General features: G+C 34.8%; 1 protein-coding gene across 1 annotated transcript in view; it reads right to left on the reverse strand.

Annotated features, from left to right (window-relative positions):
• Positions 1–23,836, reverse strand: part of LOC136037956 (uncharacterized) — a 247,985-nt gene that overhangs the window by 132,188 nt on the left and 91,961 nt on the right. Inside the window, exons 4-5 of the mRNA XM_065720843.1 lie at positions 17,677–17,780; positions 4,605–4,681 (exon numbers count right to left, since the gene is read on the reverse strand). Of these exons, the coding sequence (XP_065576915.1) occupies positions 4,605–4,681; positions 17,677–17,780 (181 nt within the window). The remainder of the gene's footprint in view (positions 1–4,604; positions 4,682–17,676; positions 17,781–23,836) is intronic.

Consider the following 23,836-nt stretch of genomic DNA (forward strand, 5'->3'; position numbering starts at 1 on the left):
ATTTTTCTCATAGCATGATTGCCAAAATCGTGACTTAAATTTAATTCAACGAAATCTTTGAAATTAACATGAATGTAACAAATTAGATGGTAAATTTTGAGACGGTTCCATTACTCAAGTAAGAACAGGGCACATCTACTCGATGCTTTTTTTATGTTCTTTTTAAATATAATAATCATTTCACTCACAAATCTAATTTAAAGCCCTTAAGTGGACCCAATAGTGACATCTAATTTCAATAATTCCATTGAAATCAGCAGACAGAGTGGTTGTCACGGTGGCTGACGTTTACCACCCCCTCCCCGGCGTTTAACCCTCCTAAAAAAAATGCGGAAAATATCCGCGTGGTAAATACTACCACCCAGAAGAAAATGCCCCCCGGAAAATACCCTCCGTCGAAAATAAGGCTTTCCAGATTTGAGAATTTTATTCGAGTTTTTTTTTTCGTAAGGGGAAGGAGTTTTGGTACTTGTCTGTTATACGCCACTTACTCGAGTTTACGTTGTGTCAAACTCAAGAACAAACCGGTTTCTTCGTTAGTTTCTTTCAGCTTATTGTGAGACAAGACAAGTGACAGATTAGATGGGAAATATATAATTTGGCCTAGGTCAAGACCCCTTCCTCCTCTTTTTACATGTAGACAATTGGAATAGCCTGAAAATCCCAAAATCCTTTGGAGTAAGCTGAAATTCTGGAACAGGGGGATTTTCAAATCTTATAATGTATAAAAATTACCAAGAAAATTATCTTTTCAGGGTTGAGAAGCAGTAACTTAAATGATGTATGTTACGCACCATAAATATTAAAAGGGACCAAAAAGCTGAAAATGTGATCAAAAATAACTATAGTTAAACCTGAATATAGTCTATTACTATTTGTTTCACTGCTTAATCCGAAGGACCTGGGGGTTGGCTTAAACTTTTTTGCGAATTTTTACCATAATATAAGCTCAACTATCCTTTTATGAAAAATGATGAAACTATTCAAATAAAAGACTGGCAAAGGTTACTTATAACTATTAGCCTAAATTAAGCCCATTTGGGCTAATTTCATCTTTTTTTTAACTAAACGAGTTTGTACCTACTTTTGGTCGCATGAAAGGCTAGTTTCAACGAATCGTATCTACAAAATGTACGTTTTATGGCTTAATTAGCTAAAACTAACCAAAACTGGCACTTATACTGGTCTATCCAATTGTTTTCAAGTCCACTTATCAATAAAATATAACTAAACAATATACATGTATACACACACACACACACACACACACATATATATATATATATATATATATATATATATATATATATATATATATATATATATATATATATATATATATATATATATATATATATATATATATATATATATATATATATATATATATATATATATATATATATATATATATATATATATATATATATATATATATATATATATATATATATATATATATATATATATATATATATATATGAAAAACAACTTCTTTTAAATATATCTTCTGTCCTGTCCATGAGCTTGCAAGAACAAGCTGACAGGCGCGTTTAAGGAACAGAAATTGCCTTAAGACTGATTATACGCATGAACTAACTACACAACAAATGCTCATAAAGCAAATACTGGAGTCACAGTAATAATAATAATAATAACAAAACAAAATCAAAACATTCCACCTTACTCCACCACATACCTCCAGCAACCTTTGAAAAACAAGACAAGTAATAAATTGAAACTCATATCTAGAATACATTTTCCCTTAACTTTATTCTGAATTTTTCTGACTATTTTTTTTTAATAATTTTGTTATTATATATATATGCCAGGATGTTATTGCACAATATTGTAACGGAGAAATTAGACTTTGCAGTAATGGCACCTTATGCCGACAGCTCGTTCCTCATGTGAGTATTGCAATTGGGGCAATCAGGCCTAAGCTGAAACATGTCTGAGAAGCACAAAGGTAAATTATTATTATTATATTTAAACACAAAAAGTAGGTGATAAAAATCCCATAAGCCAAAAGCCAGTAAAATATCACAGAATCACTTGAAGATTTTTTGCTAAGCAAATGAATAAAATTATCTTGGATAATCACTAGTGATTCACTAGTTACACTGGTGGATCACTATTGGATTCACTAGTGACAGAAACGGCCCAAACCATACAGAAAAATAATATAAAATTTACAGATATTTTTACAAAAATAATATAACAGCCTTAAAATGTGGTGTGGGATATTCCGTGATAATATCGTTGATATACTCAAAACACTGTTAACTCAAAACTCAAAACGAGTAAAAATTAACATTAGTACGGCTGATAACCCCGATACCTTCTCAAGACCAGAACGTAACTTGCGCTTTACTGAAAACAAAACACGTTTTAAATATTACCACTTTTTCTACTTTTATAAATAAAAAATTATCAAAACTTTAGGAATAAATATCAGTATATGTAAATTTTTTTTCAGCGAAGCGCGAATTATGTTCTGGTCTTGAGAAGGTATGGGGTTGTCAACCGTACTAATGTTAATTTTTGCTCGTCTTGAGTTTGGCTCGGCTATTTGTTGTAATTTCTGTTCGTTTTGAGTTTCATTTATTTATTGCTGGTTATGTGTGGCAGTTTTACGCTTGGAGCAATATTTGACTTTATTTCAGCTCATTTTTGGCTTAATGGAGCTCTTCAATTTTCTTTGAATAACTTGTTTTGTGAAAGAAGTTTTTTTTTTGTTTTTTTTAATTCGTATACTCAAAACACTGTTCATAAACGAAAAAGTTTCATCAAGTGTAAAACCTAGATTACTTGACCCATGATTTCTCTTCAATCTCACCTTCTCTATATTTTGATCGGTTTTAGTTGAATCACTTTGTGCACACAAATTCATCTAGTCATAAATGTAATGAGAACATTCTGAACGGAAGAGAAATTGGCATGATTTTGCTTGAACTCTACCGAAAAAAAAAGGCTTTTTATCTTCTTTTTTTTATCGCCCCAATTCAGAGGATTGGAGCAGCGATTGGTACGCCTCAAACCTAAAGTTGCAACCAAGATGAAAAAGCATATTTGAAAATTTTGATTTATTGCTGGTGAAACACTAAACTTAGACTAGAAATTATTATTTTTCGTATTCTCCATTCTCCAGCCAAAAAATGGAGCCCTTTTTCGGCTCCAGCCATTCTCATGCCATTCGAGACCCTTCTGTGTACATTTTGGCCTCATGTGGACTGCAAAAAAAACGTTTTTTTTTGTTTGTTTTTTTACATCATATGGAAACAACTAAGTGTGCACAAATTCATCAAATCACAAATGTTATAAGAACATTCTGATCGGAAATGAAATTGGCATGATTTTGCTTGAACTCTACCGAAAAAAGGAGATTTCTTTTATTTGTATTTTTTTTTTCATCGCTCCAATGCAGAGGAAACGGCATTTTATAAACACAAAGAAAGTCACTAACAAAAAAATTTGGCTCTTCCACCATTTGGCTCCATAAAACCTAAAAGCTTCCTCGCCCTAAAATCACTTAACGTCACTTCACTTTTTTAGTATGCGCAATAAAATCGTATCTCATATCGCAAAGTCCAAATCCAACAAGTCTTATACATAAAACCACATTTCCAGCATTCTTAACAAGGATGCAAGAAGGACACCTAGATGAATCGAAAACAAGTACCGCTACAAAATGAGAAAAACGGGATAGCTCGTTTTTTTTTAACCTGCAATGCTATTGGTAAGCGAAAATCTTATTTTAAGAAAGAGGGAGATGCACTGTTGTATGCATAGGACGGTGGTTCCCTTTGGGCCCCGACTCCTTCCTTTGCAATCTCAATTACGAGATTGAAAGGTTTTTTTTCTATTATTCGTATAATACCCATATTTTTGTTGTTTCTATTCTTTAATTGATTCCCACCGAAATAAATTCTACCAAAATAAATAAATTAACTAAATTCATTCCTACTGCTACTTCTTCCCACTGTTTTCTTTCCTCATTGCTTCAGTTGAAGCAATTTAATTACAACAATAATAATGAAACAATGACCAAGGGGATTGAAAAGGTTTTAGATTAATCACATCCTCATGGGCACCGACAGGGGGTGCAAAAGAAAAAAAAATGATTTAAATCTATTTAAATCCTGGCAAAAACAGAACTCTTGGTAGCACTTGTTCTCCAAGCCCCACACAGGTAAATTTTTCTGGTGGTACAACTATTGTTCTTAGTATACAAATTGAGATTTTACAATTTTGATAATTTTATTAAAAATTAATATCAGAATGGGTTATTTTTTGTTATTTGTGCCAGAAAAACAATAATAAGTCGGCTGAAATTTCAAAATGTACCTAACTAGAATATTGTTTCATGCCTGTTTGATTGTGGACACTGACTCGAAATTCCGGCAAAAAACCCGAATTTTACAAGTACCAATTATGGGAGCTCAATAAAGCGTATATGCACCTTGAGATCGGTTCTAAGATCGTTTGCTTCTCTATTGTTTAATTTTTTTTATCAGTATAGATTTTTGTTGTCTTCTAGCATTAATCGCGCCTGACTACGCTACGGAATTTATTTTCAAACGAAGAAAGACGTGAGATCTTACCAAGCGGATGAGCCAGTTTGTTCCCCTCCAAACCCATATATTACATCTTCTTCACAATGACTAAGGCAACTTGAAGGCTGAAAGAAATCAACGATGATGAAAAATCAAGAACTTTAACTATGAAAGGAATTTGTTATAACTATAACACATTAAAAAAAAAAAAACTGGTGATATTTGTGACAGAATTTTTAATACTGAAAATTCTGTTAAATAGCACAAAAGTACAAGATTTCTGGGGAACGGGCAAAAAATTCCCTGTGTTCGCGCTAGTCATTGATTTATACTTTAATAAAAAAAAAATATATAAATCATTTTCTGACAGCGAATAGTAATCTCTTTTTGTTATAAAATAGGAATAACTGTGATTTGAATGAGTATCATTTACTTCTCTGGAATTTTCAAGCCCTCAAAGCATTTCCTTTAAGTCTTCTTTTTGGAAATAGGTTCAGACCTGTATAAACGATTTCGCTTCCCAAGGAGTAAGGGTTGATTATCTAGAGTCTCATTTTTGTCTTTCGGACATTTACATAGCCAAAAGTGGCTGTGGTATTCAGCTTTGCTTTGAGAGGAAAGGAGATACTTATAAATAGGGTTGCCACCCGTTGAAGGAAAAAATCACCAGATTTTAATCAGTAGAAACAGTGATAAATCACTAGGGATGGCAACCCTAGGGAATTTCTTAGTAAGAAATTACTCCGTATATGAAAAGGGCTTTTCCTCCTCAACGCCCCGCTCTTTACGCTAAAGTTTGACTCTTTCTCTTAACTCTAATTATTAAAATAGTGAAAAACTTTAGCGTAAAGAGCGGGAGGTTGAGGAGTTTGTAACTGGTCAAAGTTTGTAACTTGCAGGCCCTCCCAATGGGACTGTGTGGGGGAGTAAGTCGTCCCCAAAGACATAGTTATTAGGTTTTTCAACTATGGTGAATAAAATGGCTATTTCAGAATTTTGATCTGGTGACTTTATGGAAAAATGAGCGTGGGAGAGGGCCTAGGTGCCCTCCAATTTTTTTGGTCACTTAAAAAGGGCACTAGAACTTTTAATTTCCATTAGAATCAGCCCTCTCGCAACATTCTAGGACCACTGAGTCGATACGATCACCCCTGGAAAAAAATAATAATAATAATAAAAAATAAACACGCGTCCGTGATCTGTCTTCTGGCAAAAAATCTGTCTGTAGATAGGAGCTTGAAACTTCTACAATAGGGTTCTCTGATACGCTGAATCTGACAGTGTGATTTTCGTTAAGTTTGTAAGGCTTTTACGGGGTGTTTCCCCCTATTTTCTAAAATGAGGCAAATTTTCTCAGGCACGTAACTTTTGATGTGTACGACTAATCTTGATGAAACCTAAATATTTAAAATCAGCATTAAATGAGATTCTTTTGATCCATATTTTTGGGTTTCGGTTACTATTGAGCCGGGTCACTCCTTACTACAGTTCGTTATTAAGAACTGTTTGAAAGCACTTCAACAACTTCTGAAACGTCTCAGCGGTTGTGCAGAACAGAACTTAGTTTGCTGGTACCTGAAATCTAACGATTTTCAATGACGTATAATTTGCCAAATAACTTTCTATAATTATTAATTTTAGATTATTTAACACTAAAACTGTTAAATAATCTACGATTGTAAATCATTTTGAAAAATAATTATTTAAAATGATTTATGAATTGTTAAATGATTTTCAATTTTTTCACGGACAGGCTCAGGTAGGTACTCTTCTTCTTTGCGCAGTTCTTGCTCTTTATAACTTCCGTTCATTTTAGGTTTCATTTATTTATTCATATCGCATTAGGCAACTCTTTTTAAAAGAAACCTTTTCGCCAAAGGTCTCATTAAGTGTACCAAATCCATTATTCACATTGCAACCACCATATAATCATTTTTTTTGCCAAATGATTGATAAATTAAAAATCTAAAATCTAAATTTAATAAAAAATAAACAATAAATCTCCCACATTCAATTTTTCCCCAAAGTCAACAAATCACAATTTTGAGATAGCCATATTGTTCAGCATAGTCGAAAAACATCATAATTATGTTTTTGGGGCTGACTTACACCCCCACAGTCCCCGGGGGAGGGGCTGCAAGTTACAAACTTTGACCAGTGTTTACATACAATAATGGTTATTCGGAAGTGTACAGACCTTTTCAGAGATTTTTTGGTTTGTGGGTTGAGGGGAGGGGGTTACGTGGGAGGATCTTACCTTGGGGGAATTCGTCATGGGAGAAGAGAAATTCCATGAAGGGGGCGCAGCATTTTCTAGCATTATTTAAAAAAAGAAAAAAACAATGAAAAAATAAATATGAAAAAGTTTTTTTTTTCAACTGAAAGTAAGGACCAGCATTAAAACTTAAAACGAACAGAGATTATTACGCATATAGGGGGTTCATCTCCTCCTAAATACCTCTCTCTTTACGCTAAAGTATTTTTAGTAATTTCAACTATTTATTCTACAGCCTTTGTGATTCAGGGGTCGTTCTTAAAGAATTTGGACAAAATTAAAGCTTTAGTATAAAGAGCGAGGTATTAACGAGGGGGCAAACGCCCTCATAACCATAATAAAAATATACGAATATAGAAGTTCGTTACGTAAGTTAATTTCCAGGTTACGTATAATTCTTGCTAATAAAAACGTTAGTTAAAAGTTAAAAATTCTAGTTGGCTTTTTAAGAAACCGAAAGATTCGAGAGCAACTAGGCCTCCTCCCCAAACCTTTTTCTCAAAATCGTCTGATCATAACTAATAGAAAGCCATTTAACAAAAAAAAAAAAAATTCAAATTTCGTTTTAATTATTCATGTGCGGTGAGCCAAAATCAAACATGCTTTAATTAAAAAACGTTCAGAAATTAAATAAAAAAACAAGTTTTTTTTACTGAAAGTAAGGAGCGACATTAAAACCTAAAACGAACAGAAATTACTCCATGTATGAAAGGGGCTGTTCCCTCCTCAACGCCCCACTCTTTACGCTAAACTTTCCATTGTTTTAAAAAACAGAGCTGAGAGAAAGAATCAAACTTTAGCGTAAAGAGCGAGGCGTTGAGGATGAACAGACCCTTTCATACACGGAGTAGTTTCTGTTCGTTTTAAGTTTTAATGTCGCTCCTTACTTTCAGTAAAAAAAAAACTTGTTTTTTTATATTTAATAATGTACATAACATAGATAGTGTACTAACAGAAAAACCTGAAAAATTGAGGCGATATACTCCAATTTTTGACGTTCAAATTTCATCGATTATGAGGAAAGATTAATGAAACTATCATGCTCTTTCGAATTTTTAAAATAGGATATGATATGAAAAAAAAACAGGATGATAGAAGAATCTAGGATAGGAGGTATTTATTTTAACCCTATCTCCTCTCCAAAAAAAGAAGCCACGACTTCATCAACAGTAATTTTGTCTATCTTTTTAGTGACGCTTGCCTATAGACAATACAGCAAAACATTAAAAACATATCAATCTAATATTTTCAATCAATTTTAGTCACGCCCGTCAAGTTGCTTTTCTTCTTCCTTTAAGGGTTTAGCGGCAAACAATATGTTAAACTTTACTAGAATGTTCACACACCCATTGATACAGAGTAAGTAAATATTAACATTTAATATCCTTTTATCAAGTTGGACAGCAGCACATACAGATTAAAATGTTTGCAGAACTCACTCTCACGGCAGGGTTGTTATCGAACAGAAGCAAACAGAACGTTACAAAACATGGAAAACAAAGGAAATAACACATCGAAGAAATAGGACAGGGACTGTCGAATAACCTGACATAATATTGGTGAAAGTATTTTCAAAACATAAAATCGAAATTACGCACGACTACAGCGCCTGCTATGTAAAAACTGTGTTTGAACAATCAGAGACAAGATTTCAGTCAGTAATTTTCAAACAGTTCGTGGTAACGAACTTTAGTAAGGAGCGATCCGGCTCAATAGTAAACGAAACTTCAAAAAATGGGATTTTGATACTAATAGATACATCAAAAGAATCAGAATTTTATGCTGATTTAAAATATATAAGTTTCATCAAATTTAGTCTTACCTATCAAAAGTTAAGAGCCTGAGAAAATTTGCCTTATTTTGGAAAATGGGGGGAAACACCCCCTAAAAGTCATAGAATTATATGAAAACGAAAATATCACCATCGCATTTAGCGTATCAGAGAACCCTACTGTAGAATTTTCGTTTGTTTTTCTGTTGTTTTTTTCCTAGGGGTGATAGTTTCGACCCAGTGGTCCTAGAATGTTGCGAGAGGGCTCATTCTAAGGAAAGTCAAAAGTTCTAGTGCCCTTTTTAAGTGACCAAAAATACTGGAGGACACCTAGACCCCCTCCCAAGCTCATTTTTTTCCAAAGTCAACGGGTGAAAATTCTGAGATAGCCATTTTGTTCAGCATAGTCGAAAAACCTAATAACTATGTCTTTGGAGACGACTTACTCCCTCACAGTCGCCGGGGGAGGGGCTACAAGTTAAAAACTTTGACCAGTGTTTATATATAGTAATGGTTATTGGGAAGTGTACAGACGTTTTCAGGGGAATTTTTTTCTTGGATGGGAGGGGGTTGGGGGAGGGATTACGTGGGAGGATCTTTCCATGGAGGAATTCGTCATGGGAGGAGAGAATTTCCATGAAGGGGGCGCAGGATTTTCTAATATTATTTAAAACAAAAACAATGAAAAGATAAATATGAAAAGGTTTTTTTCAACTGAAAGTAAGAAGCAGCATTAAAACAAAACGAACGGAAATTATTACATATATGAGGGGTTCATCTCCTCCTAAATACCTGCCCTTTACGCTAAAGTAATTTTAGTAATTTCAACTATTTCTTCTATGGCCTTTGTGATTCAGGGGCAATTCTTAAAGAACTGGGACAAAATTTAAGCTTTAGTGTAAAGAGCAAGGTATTAAAGAGGGGGCAAATCCCCTGATATATGTAATAAAAATATACGAATATAGAAGTTCGTTACGAAAGTTAATTCGGAAATTACGTATATTTTTTATTAATAAAAACGTTCGTAAGAAATTAAAAGTTCTAGTTATCTTTTTAAGTAACCAAAAGATTGAAGCCTCATCCCCCACTCCTTTTTTCTCAAAATCGTCCGACCAAAACTAAGAAAAAGCCATTTAGCCAAAAAAAAACATGCAAATTTCGTTAAGTATTCATGTGCGGAGAGCCAAAATCAAAGCACATATTAATTTAAAAACGTTCAGAAATTAAATAAAAAAACAAGTTTTTAACTGAAAGTAAAGAGCAACATTAAAACTTAAAAGGAACAGAAATTACTCCGTATATGAAAGGGGCTGTTCTCTCCTCAACGCCTCGCTCTTTACGCTAAAGTTTGATTCTTTCTCTCAGCTCTTCTACGCTAAAGTTTTTCACTGTTTTAAAAAGTAGATTTGAGAGAAAGAGTCAAACTTTAGCGCAAAGAGCGGGGCGTTGAGGAGGGAACAGTCCCTTTCATATACGGAGTGATTTCTGTTCGTTTTAAGTTTTAATGTTGCTCCTTACTTTCAGTTTAAAAAACTTGTTTTTTTATTTAACTTGAAACAAAACAAAAATACAAAGACATAACATTAGTAGACATTAGCTGGGAACAAAACAGTAGTGACATAGGCTTTTCAGGTCAATTCCTTGCCAAATTAATTCTCCGATTATGTGAAGTTAAAATTAACAAGAAATCCATGGCAGTCATAAATCTGTGCTTCTTTATCAGCAGGTGACTATGATATGGCCAGGGCAGGCTTTATTCAAGCAGTTGTTGGAAATAGAATGCCGAATAATTTCTGGTCATTTAGTTTTGATACCACTCTAGAGATCCAGTAAGAAAAAACATTATTTTCCAGCATAAAAGAAAAGATGTGCTGCAATCAATCCCTCTTGGTTATGATGAAAGAAGGGCTAGGATAGGTAGGACAAGTTCTACTGATGAAGGGTGATACAATACCCAAGATCGTCCTTGTCAGGCAACCATTTAGGGCCAAACAAAAATCAGGTTACCCCAGATTGGGATGGTAGGATGTCGTAAGAAATGAGTTAAGGGACATGGCAAATTCTCAGGAGGGTGCAAAGAGGGGGCTTTAAATAGATCCGGATGGACGAGGGGCGTACGTAACTGTGCTGGCATTGGACGGATGAGTGTTGTAGTGAGTTAGTAGCAGTAGAAGTATCAAAACAAACATAGCTCGCAATTTTGAATGCGTATACCTGCACATTGTTAGATTGTTCAAATACCAAGGACAATGAGAATGCAATCTGAGAATCGATTCATTGGAAACTTACACTCAACCAATTCTCAATCTAATTAGAAAATTGAGACTACAATTTTTAATGAAAGAGACCTCAGGGTGTAGCAATGCAGTTTTTTGGGAGTAGCAGGCACCAAATAAAAAGAGAAATGATGGTGAAAAATCAGCAAAAAATAAACTTAAATCATACGTAGCCAAACAACTTGAGAATATGTAGCTTCCCGTTGAAGGTGTAGTTGCCTTTGGGTATCAACAGATGGTTAAGGTTTGAATTTTTACCAAATGACAAGTTTTCTTAGACCCAGTTAATTGGTCTCATCTATTCATTTTGACGGTTCAACGTGGCAACACTGACAAAAAAATAGTACTGCCTTAAAAACTTCAAAGTTTGAAATAAACAAAAGAAAAATATTGGGAAATCGCAATTGAAAGGTACAAATAGGCCTAAGTTGGGTCTAGGAGACAAGTATGCTGTTATTTCAATGTCTTGGTGCTTTAAGAGTTGGTTCCCACTATGTCTTGTATCAGAATGACATAACATCGTCCGTCGTAATGGCTGAAAACTTCCTTTATGTGGGTCACATTTCAACCAAACAAAATAGGATTTCACTGGTAGTTTGCTATCCGATGGCCTGTTACAGCATTCAAAAGGTAAAATCTCCGAGCACTGTATAAAAGTAAAGCAATCGCACCCCATTGTTTGGAAATACATCCAGTAAATTGAAAATATTTAAGCCGATATTCAAAATAGCAAGCTCAGAGAAGAAAATAAAATGAAGGACCTGTTGGAACCGTTGCAGTGACGCCATTGACAAATAAATGCAAATGCGACAACTTACTTTCCTATTGAATACTAGACACAATTGTGGATACATAAGCAATTTGGTTCAAGGCGTTTTTTTCGCGACGATCTTTTTTTCGCGACGATTTTTGATTTATAAATATAATTATATTATATATTTTTATATTAATTATATATTTTTGATTTATAATTATAATTTATAATTTATTTTATGATTTATATATTGATTTTTTTCGCGACGATTTTTGATTTATAATCCAGATTGTAAGAATTGCACACTCCATGACAATCTCGATTGTCGAATTTGTTTTTTTTATTATTTATTATAATTCCCAATCTGGATTGCTACTTGGATAGTCAAAACAAGAAATTCAGTCGAGTACAAGATTCTCGACTGAGATTACAAGAGCAAGCGGCATAATTCGAAAATTTGAAAAACTCTAATACGCTTCCCAGACTGTAAAATTTGGCAAATGTCTGTCTACAAAGCCTTCACTCCGGTTGATAACACTCTTTGGCATTGTATATCTTACTCCACATGCCAGTACAGAAATAGGATATTTGATTGCAGAAATGACAGCTCTTGCATATTCATATCCAACATCAGTGTCAGAAGAGTAGTATCAATGAGTCAATGGTTGTATTATTAACATCAATTGTCATTTTGAAATTTGTGCCATTTTTAACAGTTAAACGATTTCCTAGTTGGCTCCACCCGGATTGATATTCTTCCATCTATTTTGACGATGCTTCTGTGAAGCATCCTCTAATCCAGTAGACTGTCGTGAAAGAAACACCTTACTTGTTTTATCCGTTTCTTTGGCTAAACAAACCAAAATTCAAATCATCAGCGCCTGCTTGTTTGTTTGATCATATTTATACCTAAGGGATACAAACGCCTAATCTAGAAGCCGCCCAGGCACCGGGTATATAGACAAACATTCGGCGAAACATTTTTAACCTAAAAGATAAGAGCTGCCGAATAAAAGATAAGAAAAATTAATTTTTACACACAACAATCATGTTGTACTTAGCATGTATAAATGCGTATAGCAGTGAGAGGGGAGAAGGCTTAGATCCCAGCGCCCGCAGTGTTATCTGCACACTTGATTACAGTGGCGTAATTTCGTCAAAATACTAGGGGAGGGGGGGGGCAAATTTGGATCCAATTTTCACAAATCAAGAAAAACTGATAACTAATCTATATATCACCATAAAGGCAAAGATATACTAAAGAAAACTGACCTGTTTCTCTGGATACTTGAATTATAAAGGCTTATCTTAGTTCTGACAAGATTTTTTGCAGAAATTAAATTTCAGCTGGGCGAGGGGGGCAGACTGAGGTCTGGAAGGGGCAAACTTGGGTCTAGAGGGGGAAGTAGCCCCGTTGTCCCATAGCAAATTTTGCCCCAGCTTGGTTGCATAATCACTCAGAAAAGTATATTTTCATGCTGATTCTAACTCCAGAAACACGTTGGACTTTGAATTCTCCGAAGCAGAATCCTTACCTACACCATTGATCTAAATCCAACTACACCTCTAGATTAGCTTTGGTCGAGATTGTAGGGTTGATTGAAGGGTCGATTGAAGATTAATTGAAGCACGCGTCAATACATTGACGGAAACTTTTGATCAAAATGATTTACCGTCTAGGGGCCTCCTTAAGACAGAATTTTTGGTTTCTGATTGAAGTACCAAGGGCAGTGAAAAGAATTGTGAATGTTTGAACTTGTTAAGCGGAAACTTACACAAACACATATCTTAAAAATTAGGGAAAATAGAGTTTGATTTTTAGCGAAAAAACCTCCAAATCGATACAATGGAATGAAACTATCTTACATCCAAATGAGATCTGATTGAAACTATCCTATGTCCAATAACGCTATTTTTTAGGAGAGCTTTTAAAGTTTCCCAGATTGTTTTTTCCAGTACTTCAAAAACAGTTGTAGGGGAACTGCCGAACTGTAAGTGTTTCTTTTGTAATAATTGACTATGTAACTATGAAACTATCCCAAGTGCAAATAAGGACTTAGAATAGTTTCAGGGTGTAATAAAAGTAACTTTGCAACATAGAAGGAAAAGGGCGATTTGTGGAGCCAATTCTGACTACAAATTCGGATTCAACACATATTTTCGCACAAAATAAACAACTAATCTATTTTTTTTCGATATTTGGACAAAGGATAGTTTCAATCGGAGAGAACATGGAGTTAGAATATTTTCATTCCAGCGTAGCCAAACGGGGTTAAGTAGGCTTAGGTATCAGTACGCGCCAAATTTGAAAAAAAAATGGGTGTTAAAAATCAGCGAAAAACGGTGTTGCTTTAGTTTGAAGGTATAGCTGCCCTTGGGAGTTGGGAAAAAAACATGCAGTTAAAACTTTTATAAAAGTGTTGTTAAATTTAGCTAATAGTGTTGCTTATTGATTTTCACACTTCAACGTGGCAACACTGGCGAAAATTTGATACTTACCCAAATACTTCACAATTTCGAACTAACCAAAACAAGTCTTACAGAATCAAGGTCTTCAGAAATGAGAAAGACCTAAGATGCGGTCAGTGGGTAAAAGGGGTTTTATTTTGATGTCAGTAGTTTTTTTAGGGATATGCAGATCCTGCATTATTTTTGGCACCACGTGGTCAAATCTAACGGTGAAATGAGGACTGAGTCATTCAATAAACACGACATCTAGCACTGGAAGCGAAATTTTAAACAGCAAAAAAATTGCACGATGGGAGACATTTTGAAAAAGTGAAAGTTATTTTATTTGAGTAATTATAGTTTTTTACGAATGAGCAGGTTGTAATTAGCGTGTGCCGCTCGGGTAGGTACACTTCAAAAAAGAACATTGCATTTGCTTACTTTTTTCTGCTCATTACTGGTTTTTTTTTATAATGAAATATTCAATTTTGTGACAGACAATAAGTTCAGTTTAGGAACTACATACTTTTCAGGAAATAAATCCAAGAAATTTGATTCCAATTGCAGGAAATAAATCCAAGAAAATTTTAAGACAAAATTGAAAATTTTAAGACAAAATTGGCCAATCATACTGAATAAGAAAAATATCATTTTTAAATTGATCAATCAAAAATTGATGTTCACGCCCGAAGGATCGATAAAACGTGATCTCTTTTATTCTAAAAGAAAAAAGCAGAAGGGAAAACGGCGAAAAAACTAACAACATTAATATGGAAAATAACACTAAAAAATGGTAAAAAAAACTAAAAAAATTAAAAAATGAAGAAGTAAATAAAAAAAGAATAATTATCTTGACAATTGAAGTCATTTCCAATGAGTAGCCTCCTGACCCCTGAGAGGTCAAGAGAAAGTAGAATTTCCATAGGAAAAAAAAAAAAGAAAACAAATTAATGCATCTTACACCCTTACGGTCGCGATTGTCTTTTCTTTATCTGGAGATAGCTGGGGCTCTTCAGTTTGAATTTGACTGGATCCCAATATACAAAAGAAAATAATTCATGGAAGTATTAGGGGCATAACGTATGGATGGTGGATAGAAAGATACACCGCAACGTATTATGTTGGAACCCCTTGGTCTTTGCGAGTTAAGAAGACCCTATGTAGCCTCGACAGGCTGCTAAAGAGGGAGGCAAAGTCGGCTTGAATTTCGATAGGGGGGGAGCTCTGGACGAAAGCTCAGAACAGGTCATAGTAGCGAACTACTTTTGTCCTATCCACCTCTGGGCGTAGGAGGGATGAAGTCTAGATAAGTAAATCTGTAGCACACTTAAAACCTTGAGGGGTGGAGGTGATTCCGCCTTTAAATCGGAGGGCGATACCCCTTTCTTTTGAGTCACTCATATTAGCAAAGCCTAAAACAAAAATTGGTGCTTACAAGGCGGCTAATCAGACGAAATTAAACCATTCGTAGTGGATATAATAATGGCATATCCAATCATTATCGAAGGAAAGCATAAATTCGGCCTAAAATGATGCGTTTTTAAAAGCCGTGTTTGTTTCAGGAAGAGACTAAAAAGTCCACTTCTGGATTTACTCAAGTCTTGTATTTTTAGTTGCTACTTGATCCGCTAGAATCATTGATCGTTGAACAATTGCATTTCAAGCAGCTTGGCTAGCTTAATAACCCACTTTGCGGACAATTTGATTAGGGCAAAAATATACAAGTACAAGTCTTTCAAATAATTATACGATCGTTTCAATGAATTATTCATGAAAGAGAACCCTGTTCACTCTGGGCCACTTTTTGGACTCTGATAAAAGAAAAACATACAGTGACCATGTCCATTTGGCCGATTTGGGTTTTTGCAGGCTACAGTTTTGGAGTTATATGGTTTATCAGTGATCTATTAAAACGGAATTATGACCCTTCCTTACCCGGGTGTATATACACTTACAAGGGGAAAGTAATTTCCCAAAAGGAATACTTGAGGTCCTTGCGCGAAACTTGCTAATCAGTAGAACATGATAAATGCAAAAAAAAAAATAGATATTTGGACCAAAAAGCTTCACGGAAGTTTTCCATTTACTTTATACAAAATGAGAAGCTGAACTTCTCAAGCGTCAGGGGAGTTTCCCCTCAGGGGCTTTCAAAATTTACTAAAAAGTTATTTTTCCCTATTCTGACTTTTACGTTATTCTGTCATGAAAAATATTTTGTCTTTTCATGCTAATTCAAAATATATACGGTTCACCAAGATCTGTTTTTAAAAGATATTTCCTACCGCAAGTTTTCTCCAATTGGCACCTACAAAACTAAAGTTAATGAAGTTATATATTTATTCAACAAAAAAATTCAATTCAAAAATGGATTTTACTAAAACTCAAATTCGACTAAAATAAAGCTGAAACAAATTCGACAAAATATTTCCTTAGTAAAATCCATAATTCCAAATAGTAAAAGTCAATTTACGGACAGTCGTCTTTTAAGCCTAAAGAATCTAAACAGCACCTTTTTGTATAAAGAAGAGAAAGAGGGGTGGGGACATTCTCCCATATTAGAATACTTTCAGACAGCCCCGCGCCTTTTGGAACCTTAAAAAATTGTGGCCCAAAAGTTATTTTTTAGGTATCTTAGACCTCTTTAAAAATTAAGGTGTCTTACAAAGAGTATGGATAACTTAGAAGAGTTAAAATTTGCCATTTACAAGAGTAAAATGGCGCTTTCTTGCGATATTCTAGGACCACTGGGTCGATACGATCACCCCTGGGAAGAAAAACAAAAATAAACACGTATCCGTGATATTATTCTGGCAAAAAAAAAATACAAAATTCCACATTTTTTTAGATAGGAGCTTGAAACCTCTACAGTAGGGTTATCTGATACGCTGAATCTTATGGTGTGATTTATGCTAAAATTCTATTACTTTTAGGAGAAGCGTCCCCCTTTTTTCGAAAACAAGTCAAATATTCACAGGCTAGTAACCTTTGATGGGTAAGACTAAACTTGATGAAACGTGTATATTTGAGATCAGTGTAAAAATTCAATTCTTCTGATGTATCTATTTGTATCAAAATTCGTTTTTTAGAGTTTCGGTTATTATTGAGTCGGACGACTTCTTACTTACAGTTCGTTACCACGAACTGTTTGATCATTGAGCCCACACTACCATAGAAAAATAATAACTACCATAGAAAAACTTTAAATAGTATTAAATAGTATAAGTTACTATTTTAGTTACTATTATAGGGTTAAATAGTATAAGATAGGTTACACTAGACTTATGTTTCAGTTAAATATCCCGCAATCAAACAGAAAAAAGCCTATTGGTACCTAATCCGACAATTTAGCCAAGAGACTTTTTCTTCGTTGCGATTAGAGAGAAAAAAAAATACAACGAGACAGAAAGATAAATTGGCATTTATTTTCATTCCCAAAAACAAGTTTCCATTCGGAGCATTTCCTATCCCTCCTGAGGTACAACCCTCCTCTGTCTCGAGTTTGATAGCTCTGTTTAACCGATATGCGACCAAATAACGTTCTATTCTCCTTGTTTCATGGTAATATGTCTGTATCTTATAGAATATATTGTACTTACGGAATATTTTCCCGGGGCGTATATCGTTTGGGGAGCATCCAAAAGTGAAGTTTGAGAATTGTGGACCATAGCACTTGTAACACCATTCACAGGCAAAATTGGAACTGGAAACAGAATTATGTAAAATAGATAAATCGTATTAATATCTAACTAAATTTAGCTTAATACATAACTTAAATAGACATGAAAACCTTTCAAGAACACTTGGGCCAGAGATCATATTTTTGAAGATTCACATATCTCCGCTGGCTATTTCAGGGGCAGTTAAATATAAGAGAAAGCACATTTGTCTAAATAAAGGTAACTTAAAATCTGTTAGCAGCAAATATTACGCATCTCGGACGAAATTAGTGAATGACTCCGTAGAACTCCATAGTAAATTCCTATTTACTAGCAATAAAGCTACTATATTTTTATAATAACATTAATTACGGCATTAAATTGTATGATCAGAACACAAAAAGAGGGATTAGGAGGGCGCTAGTAATTAGGGTTTTTTAGACTGACCTTAGAAGAGAAGGGGGTAAGTTCCTCTTGTCCTTCCGTTTGTACGTATTCATTTACCTTATCTAACTTAAACCTCTTGATTGTGAGATACGGTTCAGGAACCTGTAGATTTACTGCAGAAATTATTAGGAGAGCGAAATTGAAATTTCAGCCAAGCGAATTGAGAAGAAATCAAGACGTGGCGCTTACCTTCTAGAACTGGTTTTCTGCTGAGGTTTCTTTGAGTAGTCTCGAGTCATAATAGTACCGAATGGGGAACAGGGGGGTAGGGGAGGGACTTTTAGAGATTTTTAAGGTTTTCCAATCTTAACCACATCACCCAGGTTTCTCCTACACTTGAGTGTTGGCAGTTTCAGCTTTTTTAAAGCAAATTTCACAGGAGATAGTTCTTACATTTTGCATATGGTGAGTCTTCTTTGGACATTCTCAAAAAAATTACAGTCACTAACGAATGGAGGTGATGCAGTAATCATACCATATTCTACGTGGAGGGGGGGAGGACCCTGTAAAGTTTATAATTAAAGTTTGTTTCTGTAGCTAATGGTACACCTGACAAGACCCATCGATCTATTATCTTCTGCCTCTTTTATTTTACTACGACGACCTTAACCAAATACTAAAAAAAAATTGAAGGAACCTTGCCTGTTACACAAGTCTTAATAATATCAAGCCACACTCAAGAGTGACAAAAAGAGAACTAAAAGGGCTAATTTGATAACACTCGCTTGTCATACAGAGATAAGCATTTGGATAAACCATGTGAGCATTAATAATATTTAAACACAACAACGAAGAAGAAGGAAATGATGAAAACAATTAAAAAAAGAAACAAATAAATATACGCTAGAAGTCTTCTAAAAGAAAGTATGGTTGTGTTAACATTGCACTTTGTAGGAAGAAAGGTTACTGGTGGGAGGAAAGAGACGTCCTAAAACTTGATCGAATCGAGACCCGCTACTGGGCATAACAGGGGACTTCCCAGAAAAATAATTGTCCTGTAAAATGGCACCATTGTTAGGAACTAAGCAATCCGATTTCTGTGCATCATTCTTCTAAATTTTCAAAGCCGTTAGCTTTTATCATTACAGTCACATAGATCAAAATAAAACTTTCCATGAAGGAAATTGTCGTGGGGGAAGAGAATTTTCATGAGGGGGCGCAAGATTATCTAGCGTTTTTGAAAAAACAATGAAAAAATAAAAATGAAAAGTTTTTTTTAAACTGAAAGTAAGGAGTAGCATTAAAACTTAAAACGAAAAGAAAATATTAGGCATATGAGGGGCTTACCTCCTCCTAATACCTCGCTCTTTACGCTAAAGTATTCTTAGTAATTTCAACTATTTATTCTTCGGCCTTTGTGGTTCAGGGGTCATTCTTAAGGAATTGGGACAAAATTCAAGCTTTAGTGTAAAGAACGAGGTATTGACGAGGCGGCGAACCCCCTCATAAACGTAATAAAAACATACGAGTATAGAAGTTCGTTGCGTAAGGTAATTAGTAAGTTACGTATATTTTTACTAATAAAAACGTCCGTAAAAGATTAAAAGTTCTAGTTGCCTTTTTAAGTAACCAAAAAATTCGAGGGTAACTAGGCCTCCTCCACTGCTCCTTTTTTTCAAAATCGTCCGATCACAACTATGAGAAAGCCATTTAACCAAAAAAATAAATTAACATGAAAACTTCGTTTTAATTATTCATGTGCAGAGAGCCAAAATCAAAACATGCATTACTTCAAAGACGTTTAGGAATTAAATAAAAAAAGTTTTTTTTATTGAAAGTAAGAAGCAGCATTAAAATTTAAAGCGAACAGTACTTACTCCGTATATGAAAGGGGCTGTTCCCTCCTCAGCGTCCCGCTCTTTACGCTAAAGTTTTTATTGTTTTAAAAAGTTAAGTTTGAGAGAAAGAGTCAAACTTCAGCGTAAAGAACGGGGCGTTGAGGAGGGAACAGCCCCTTTCATATACGGAGTAAGTACTGTTCGTTTTAAGTTTTAATGTCGCTCCTTACTTCAGTTAGAAAAACTTGTTTTTTTTTTTTTCAAAATGTATTGTCAAAGTGAATAGAGAGGTTAAATACGAGGGGATAGCTTGGGGAAGTTTGGTATTTCTGTTACCAAGATAGGCTCATCTTGTCTTTAACACTCCAACATCATAGGCAGCACAATAGTGCTGCCTATGATGTTGGAGCGAAGTGATCACAGGAGCGAAGAAATAAAGCGATCACAAAGCGAAGAAATAAAGAGCGAAGTGGTCACAATTTATTCTTTATTAGTTGTTATTTCTTTTTTTTTAACAAGGCACTTCGTATAGAAGGTGTCGTCACATGAACTTCGGAAGGGACTCGTTTGATTGGAAATTGAAAATCTTAGTGCCCTTTTTAAGAGTCAAAAGTGAATAGAGGGCGAAAAGCCCTCCTCCCACACATCTTTAGTCTTCTAACACATCTGAACAAACTAAAAACACCTTACTGAAAACAAAAGACATTTTAAATATTTTCTCGCTTCAAACAGTTCGTGGTAACGAACTATAAGCAAGGAGCGACCCAGCTCAATAGTTCCCGAAACTCTGAAAAACGGAATTTGGATAGCAATAGACATATCAAAAGAATCTGCTTTTTATACTGATTTCAACTATATAAACTTCATTAAGTTTGGCCTTACCCATCAAAGTGAGCAGCTTAATACTCATCAAGGATGAGTATTAAGGAGAAAATTTCAAGGACTAATGAACCAATGTTGAACTAAATCAAAACCCATTATGTGCTTGCAGGTTGTCAAAAGGAGATATAAGCAAGGTCTTAAGAACTTTACTGAAATCTTTTGTTTTTTCAGCTTGTGTTGATGGGGATGTTGAAAAAAACAACAAAAAGTGCTATGTGCATATTGCTACGAATACTACAACGATAACTATTGCTACTACTGAAGCTGAGCATATAAAGGTGGAGCTTTTGGGGAATGTTTAGGGAGATATTGAACTAAATCAAAACACACTAAGAGCATGCAGTTTGTCAAATGGGTATACGAAAAATATCTTATACATTTCTTGGATTGTTAAGTTAAAACTACTAAGAGTATGTTGAGGTAGATTTTGAACTAACCAAAAGGCACTATGTATATACTCTTATTACTGCAATTACTGCAAATAGTGAGGCTAATGGTAGTCAATTAAGTTGAAACTTACAGGGAATGTTTAGGGGGAGCTTCAACTAAATCAAAGCAAACTACATGCATGCAGGTTTTCAAAAGGACATCGAAGCAATATCTTAGGAATTAGAGTATTAAGTTGAAATTTTCAGGGCGTTTTAAGGGGGATGTTAAACTAACCAAAAGGTACTATGTGTATTCTTCCACTATTGCTACTACTACGACTGCTAAGACTGCTATTTTTACTGAGGCTAAGGTATTACGGTGAAAGCTTCAGGGATTATTTAAGCGGACGTTGAATTAAATCGAAACACATCGTGTACATTCTCTTTCCCAAAAAGGATGTTTGAGCAGTTTCTCAGGAACAGCTTAGAGTATTCCGTTGAGACTATCAGGGCTTGTTGAGAGGAATATTGAAATAACCAAAAGGCACTCTAAGAATACTGCTAATACTATTACTACTGCTGCTACGCTGCTATATTATTAGTAAGTTGCTACTGCTTCTATTAGTAGTACAACTACTACTACTGAAGCTAAGGGTAGGAAGCTGAAACTTTGAGAGCATGTTTAGAGGGATGTCATGAGGAAGGTTGACTGACCGAGGAATTCCTGTCATGAGGAATGTTGAACTAGACCGAAAAAGCACAATGTCAGTACTATTACTACTACTACTAGCAGTAACACTACTACTGCTATCATTGATACTACTCCTATTACTCCTACTATAAATTCTGTTACTACCCTTAATACTGTTGCTAATGCTAAGTGTACTAGTTAAACTTTCAGAGAACGGTGAGGGTGGTGTTGAACTGAGGCGTAACACACATGGTTTATCAAACGGATACAATAGCAATGTTTCAGTAAGGCCTTAGTGTATTAAGCTGAAACTTCCAATCCTAACAATATTTAGTACCTCTTTTCCTGCTATTTCTAGTACTACTATTGCTACTAATGAACTAAACCAAATAGCCTAAGTCATCCAGGCAGTCAAGATATTCAGGCGGGATATCAAACAGTTTGCAGTAAAGAACTATAAGTAAGGAGCGACCCGGCTGAACACTAACCGAAACTCTAACCGGAATTTTGATACTAACAAATATATCAAAAGGATCGACTTATTATGCTGCTTTAAAATACATAAGTTTCATCAAGTTAAGTCATACCAATTAAAGGTTACGAAACCAAGCAAATTTTCCTGATTTTCAAAAAAGGGGGAAACACCCTCCTAAAAGTCATAGAATCTTATTGAAGATTACATCATCAGATTCAGCGTATCAGAAAACCTTACTGCATAGGTTTCAAGTTCCTATCTGCAAAAATGTAGAATTTTGTATTTTTTGCCAGAAGAAAGATCATGAATGCGTGTTTATTTGTTTTTTTTTTCTTTTCTTTTTTTTCCCAGAGGTGATTGAATCAACCCAGTGGTACTAGAATATCAGAAGATGGCTCATTCAAACGGCAATTAAAAGTTCTAGTGCCGTTTTTAATTGACCAAAAATTGGAGGGCAAAAAGACCCCCTCCCCGTCCCTTTTTTCATCTGATAAAAATTTTGAGATAGCCATTTTGTTCATCACAGTTGAAAGGCCCAATGACTATACTTTTGGGTATTCACCTCCTGCAGCTTCAGGGTAAAGGTCTTTAAATTATAGAATTTGCCGAATTGGGATGCATGCATACATTTTTGGGTGGGGGGGGGATTCTGCTGGGGGTTTTTCTACAAGAAAATTTTCCGTGGGGAGGGAAGTTTCCAGGAAGTGAACTTGACATAGGAAATTATACACTGTGGAAATTTGCTAGCATTCTTATACCAAATTCTTTTTACATGTCTTGCTTTCTCATTTCCGTGTCAATTTTACGCGCGGAGTGGTTACGATTAAATGCCCAGTGTAAATTTTCACCAGGATTGAATTGTCTTGGGGATATTTCCGTTGAAAGAGGGGTTCTCGTTGGGAGGGGGAAATTTTTTTTTCAATTGAAAGTAAGGGTAAACATTAAAACTTAAAACGCACAGAAATAATTACGTACATGAAGGGGGTTGTCCCCTCCTCAACACTTCGCTCTTTACGCTAAAGTACGAATTTTGTCCAAAATCTTTAAGAACGACTCCTGAAACACAAGGGCCGTTTAATTAGAACAATAAGACACCTTTTTAAAAGTACTAAACAACTTTAGCGTAAAGAGCGAGGTGTTGAGAAGGTGGCAGGACAACCCCCCTCATATACGTGATAATTTATGTGCGTTTTAAGTTTTAATATTTCTCCTTACTTTCAGTTGAAATTTTTTTTATTTATTTATTTAATTAACTTTAATATATCCAATATCAGTAAGACTTTCAGGAATGAATATACAACAGATTGACGCTAGTTCGGCATTGTGGAGTGACATGAGAGGTGTAGCATAAGTGGGAGATGGGAACGTCGGCAATGACGGGGGAAATTAATGCCAGGTTTTTCTTCTCACTCAATTGGACTATCTGTCTTGGCTTTTTCTACAATTAGCCATGACTTGA

The sequence above is a fragment of the Artemia franciscana genome, chromosome 2 (genome assembly GCF_032884065.1).
Source record: "Artemia franciscana chromosome 2, ASM3288406v1, whole genome shotgun sequence".
NCBI lineage: Eukaryota > Metazoa > Arthropoda > Branchiopoda > Anostraca > Artemiidae > Artemia > Artemia franciscana.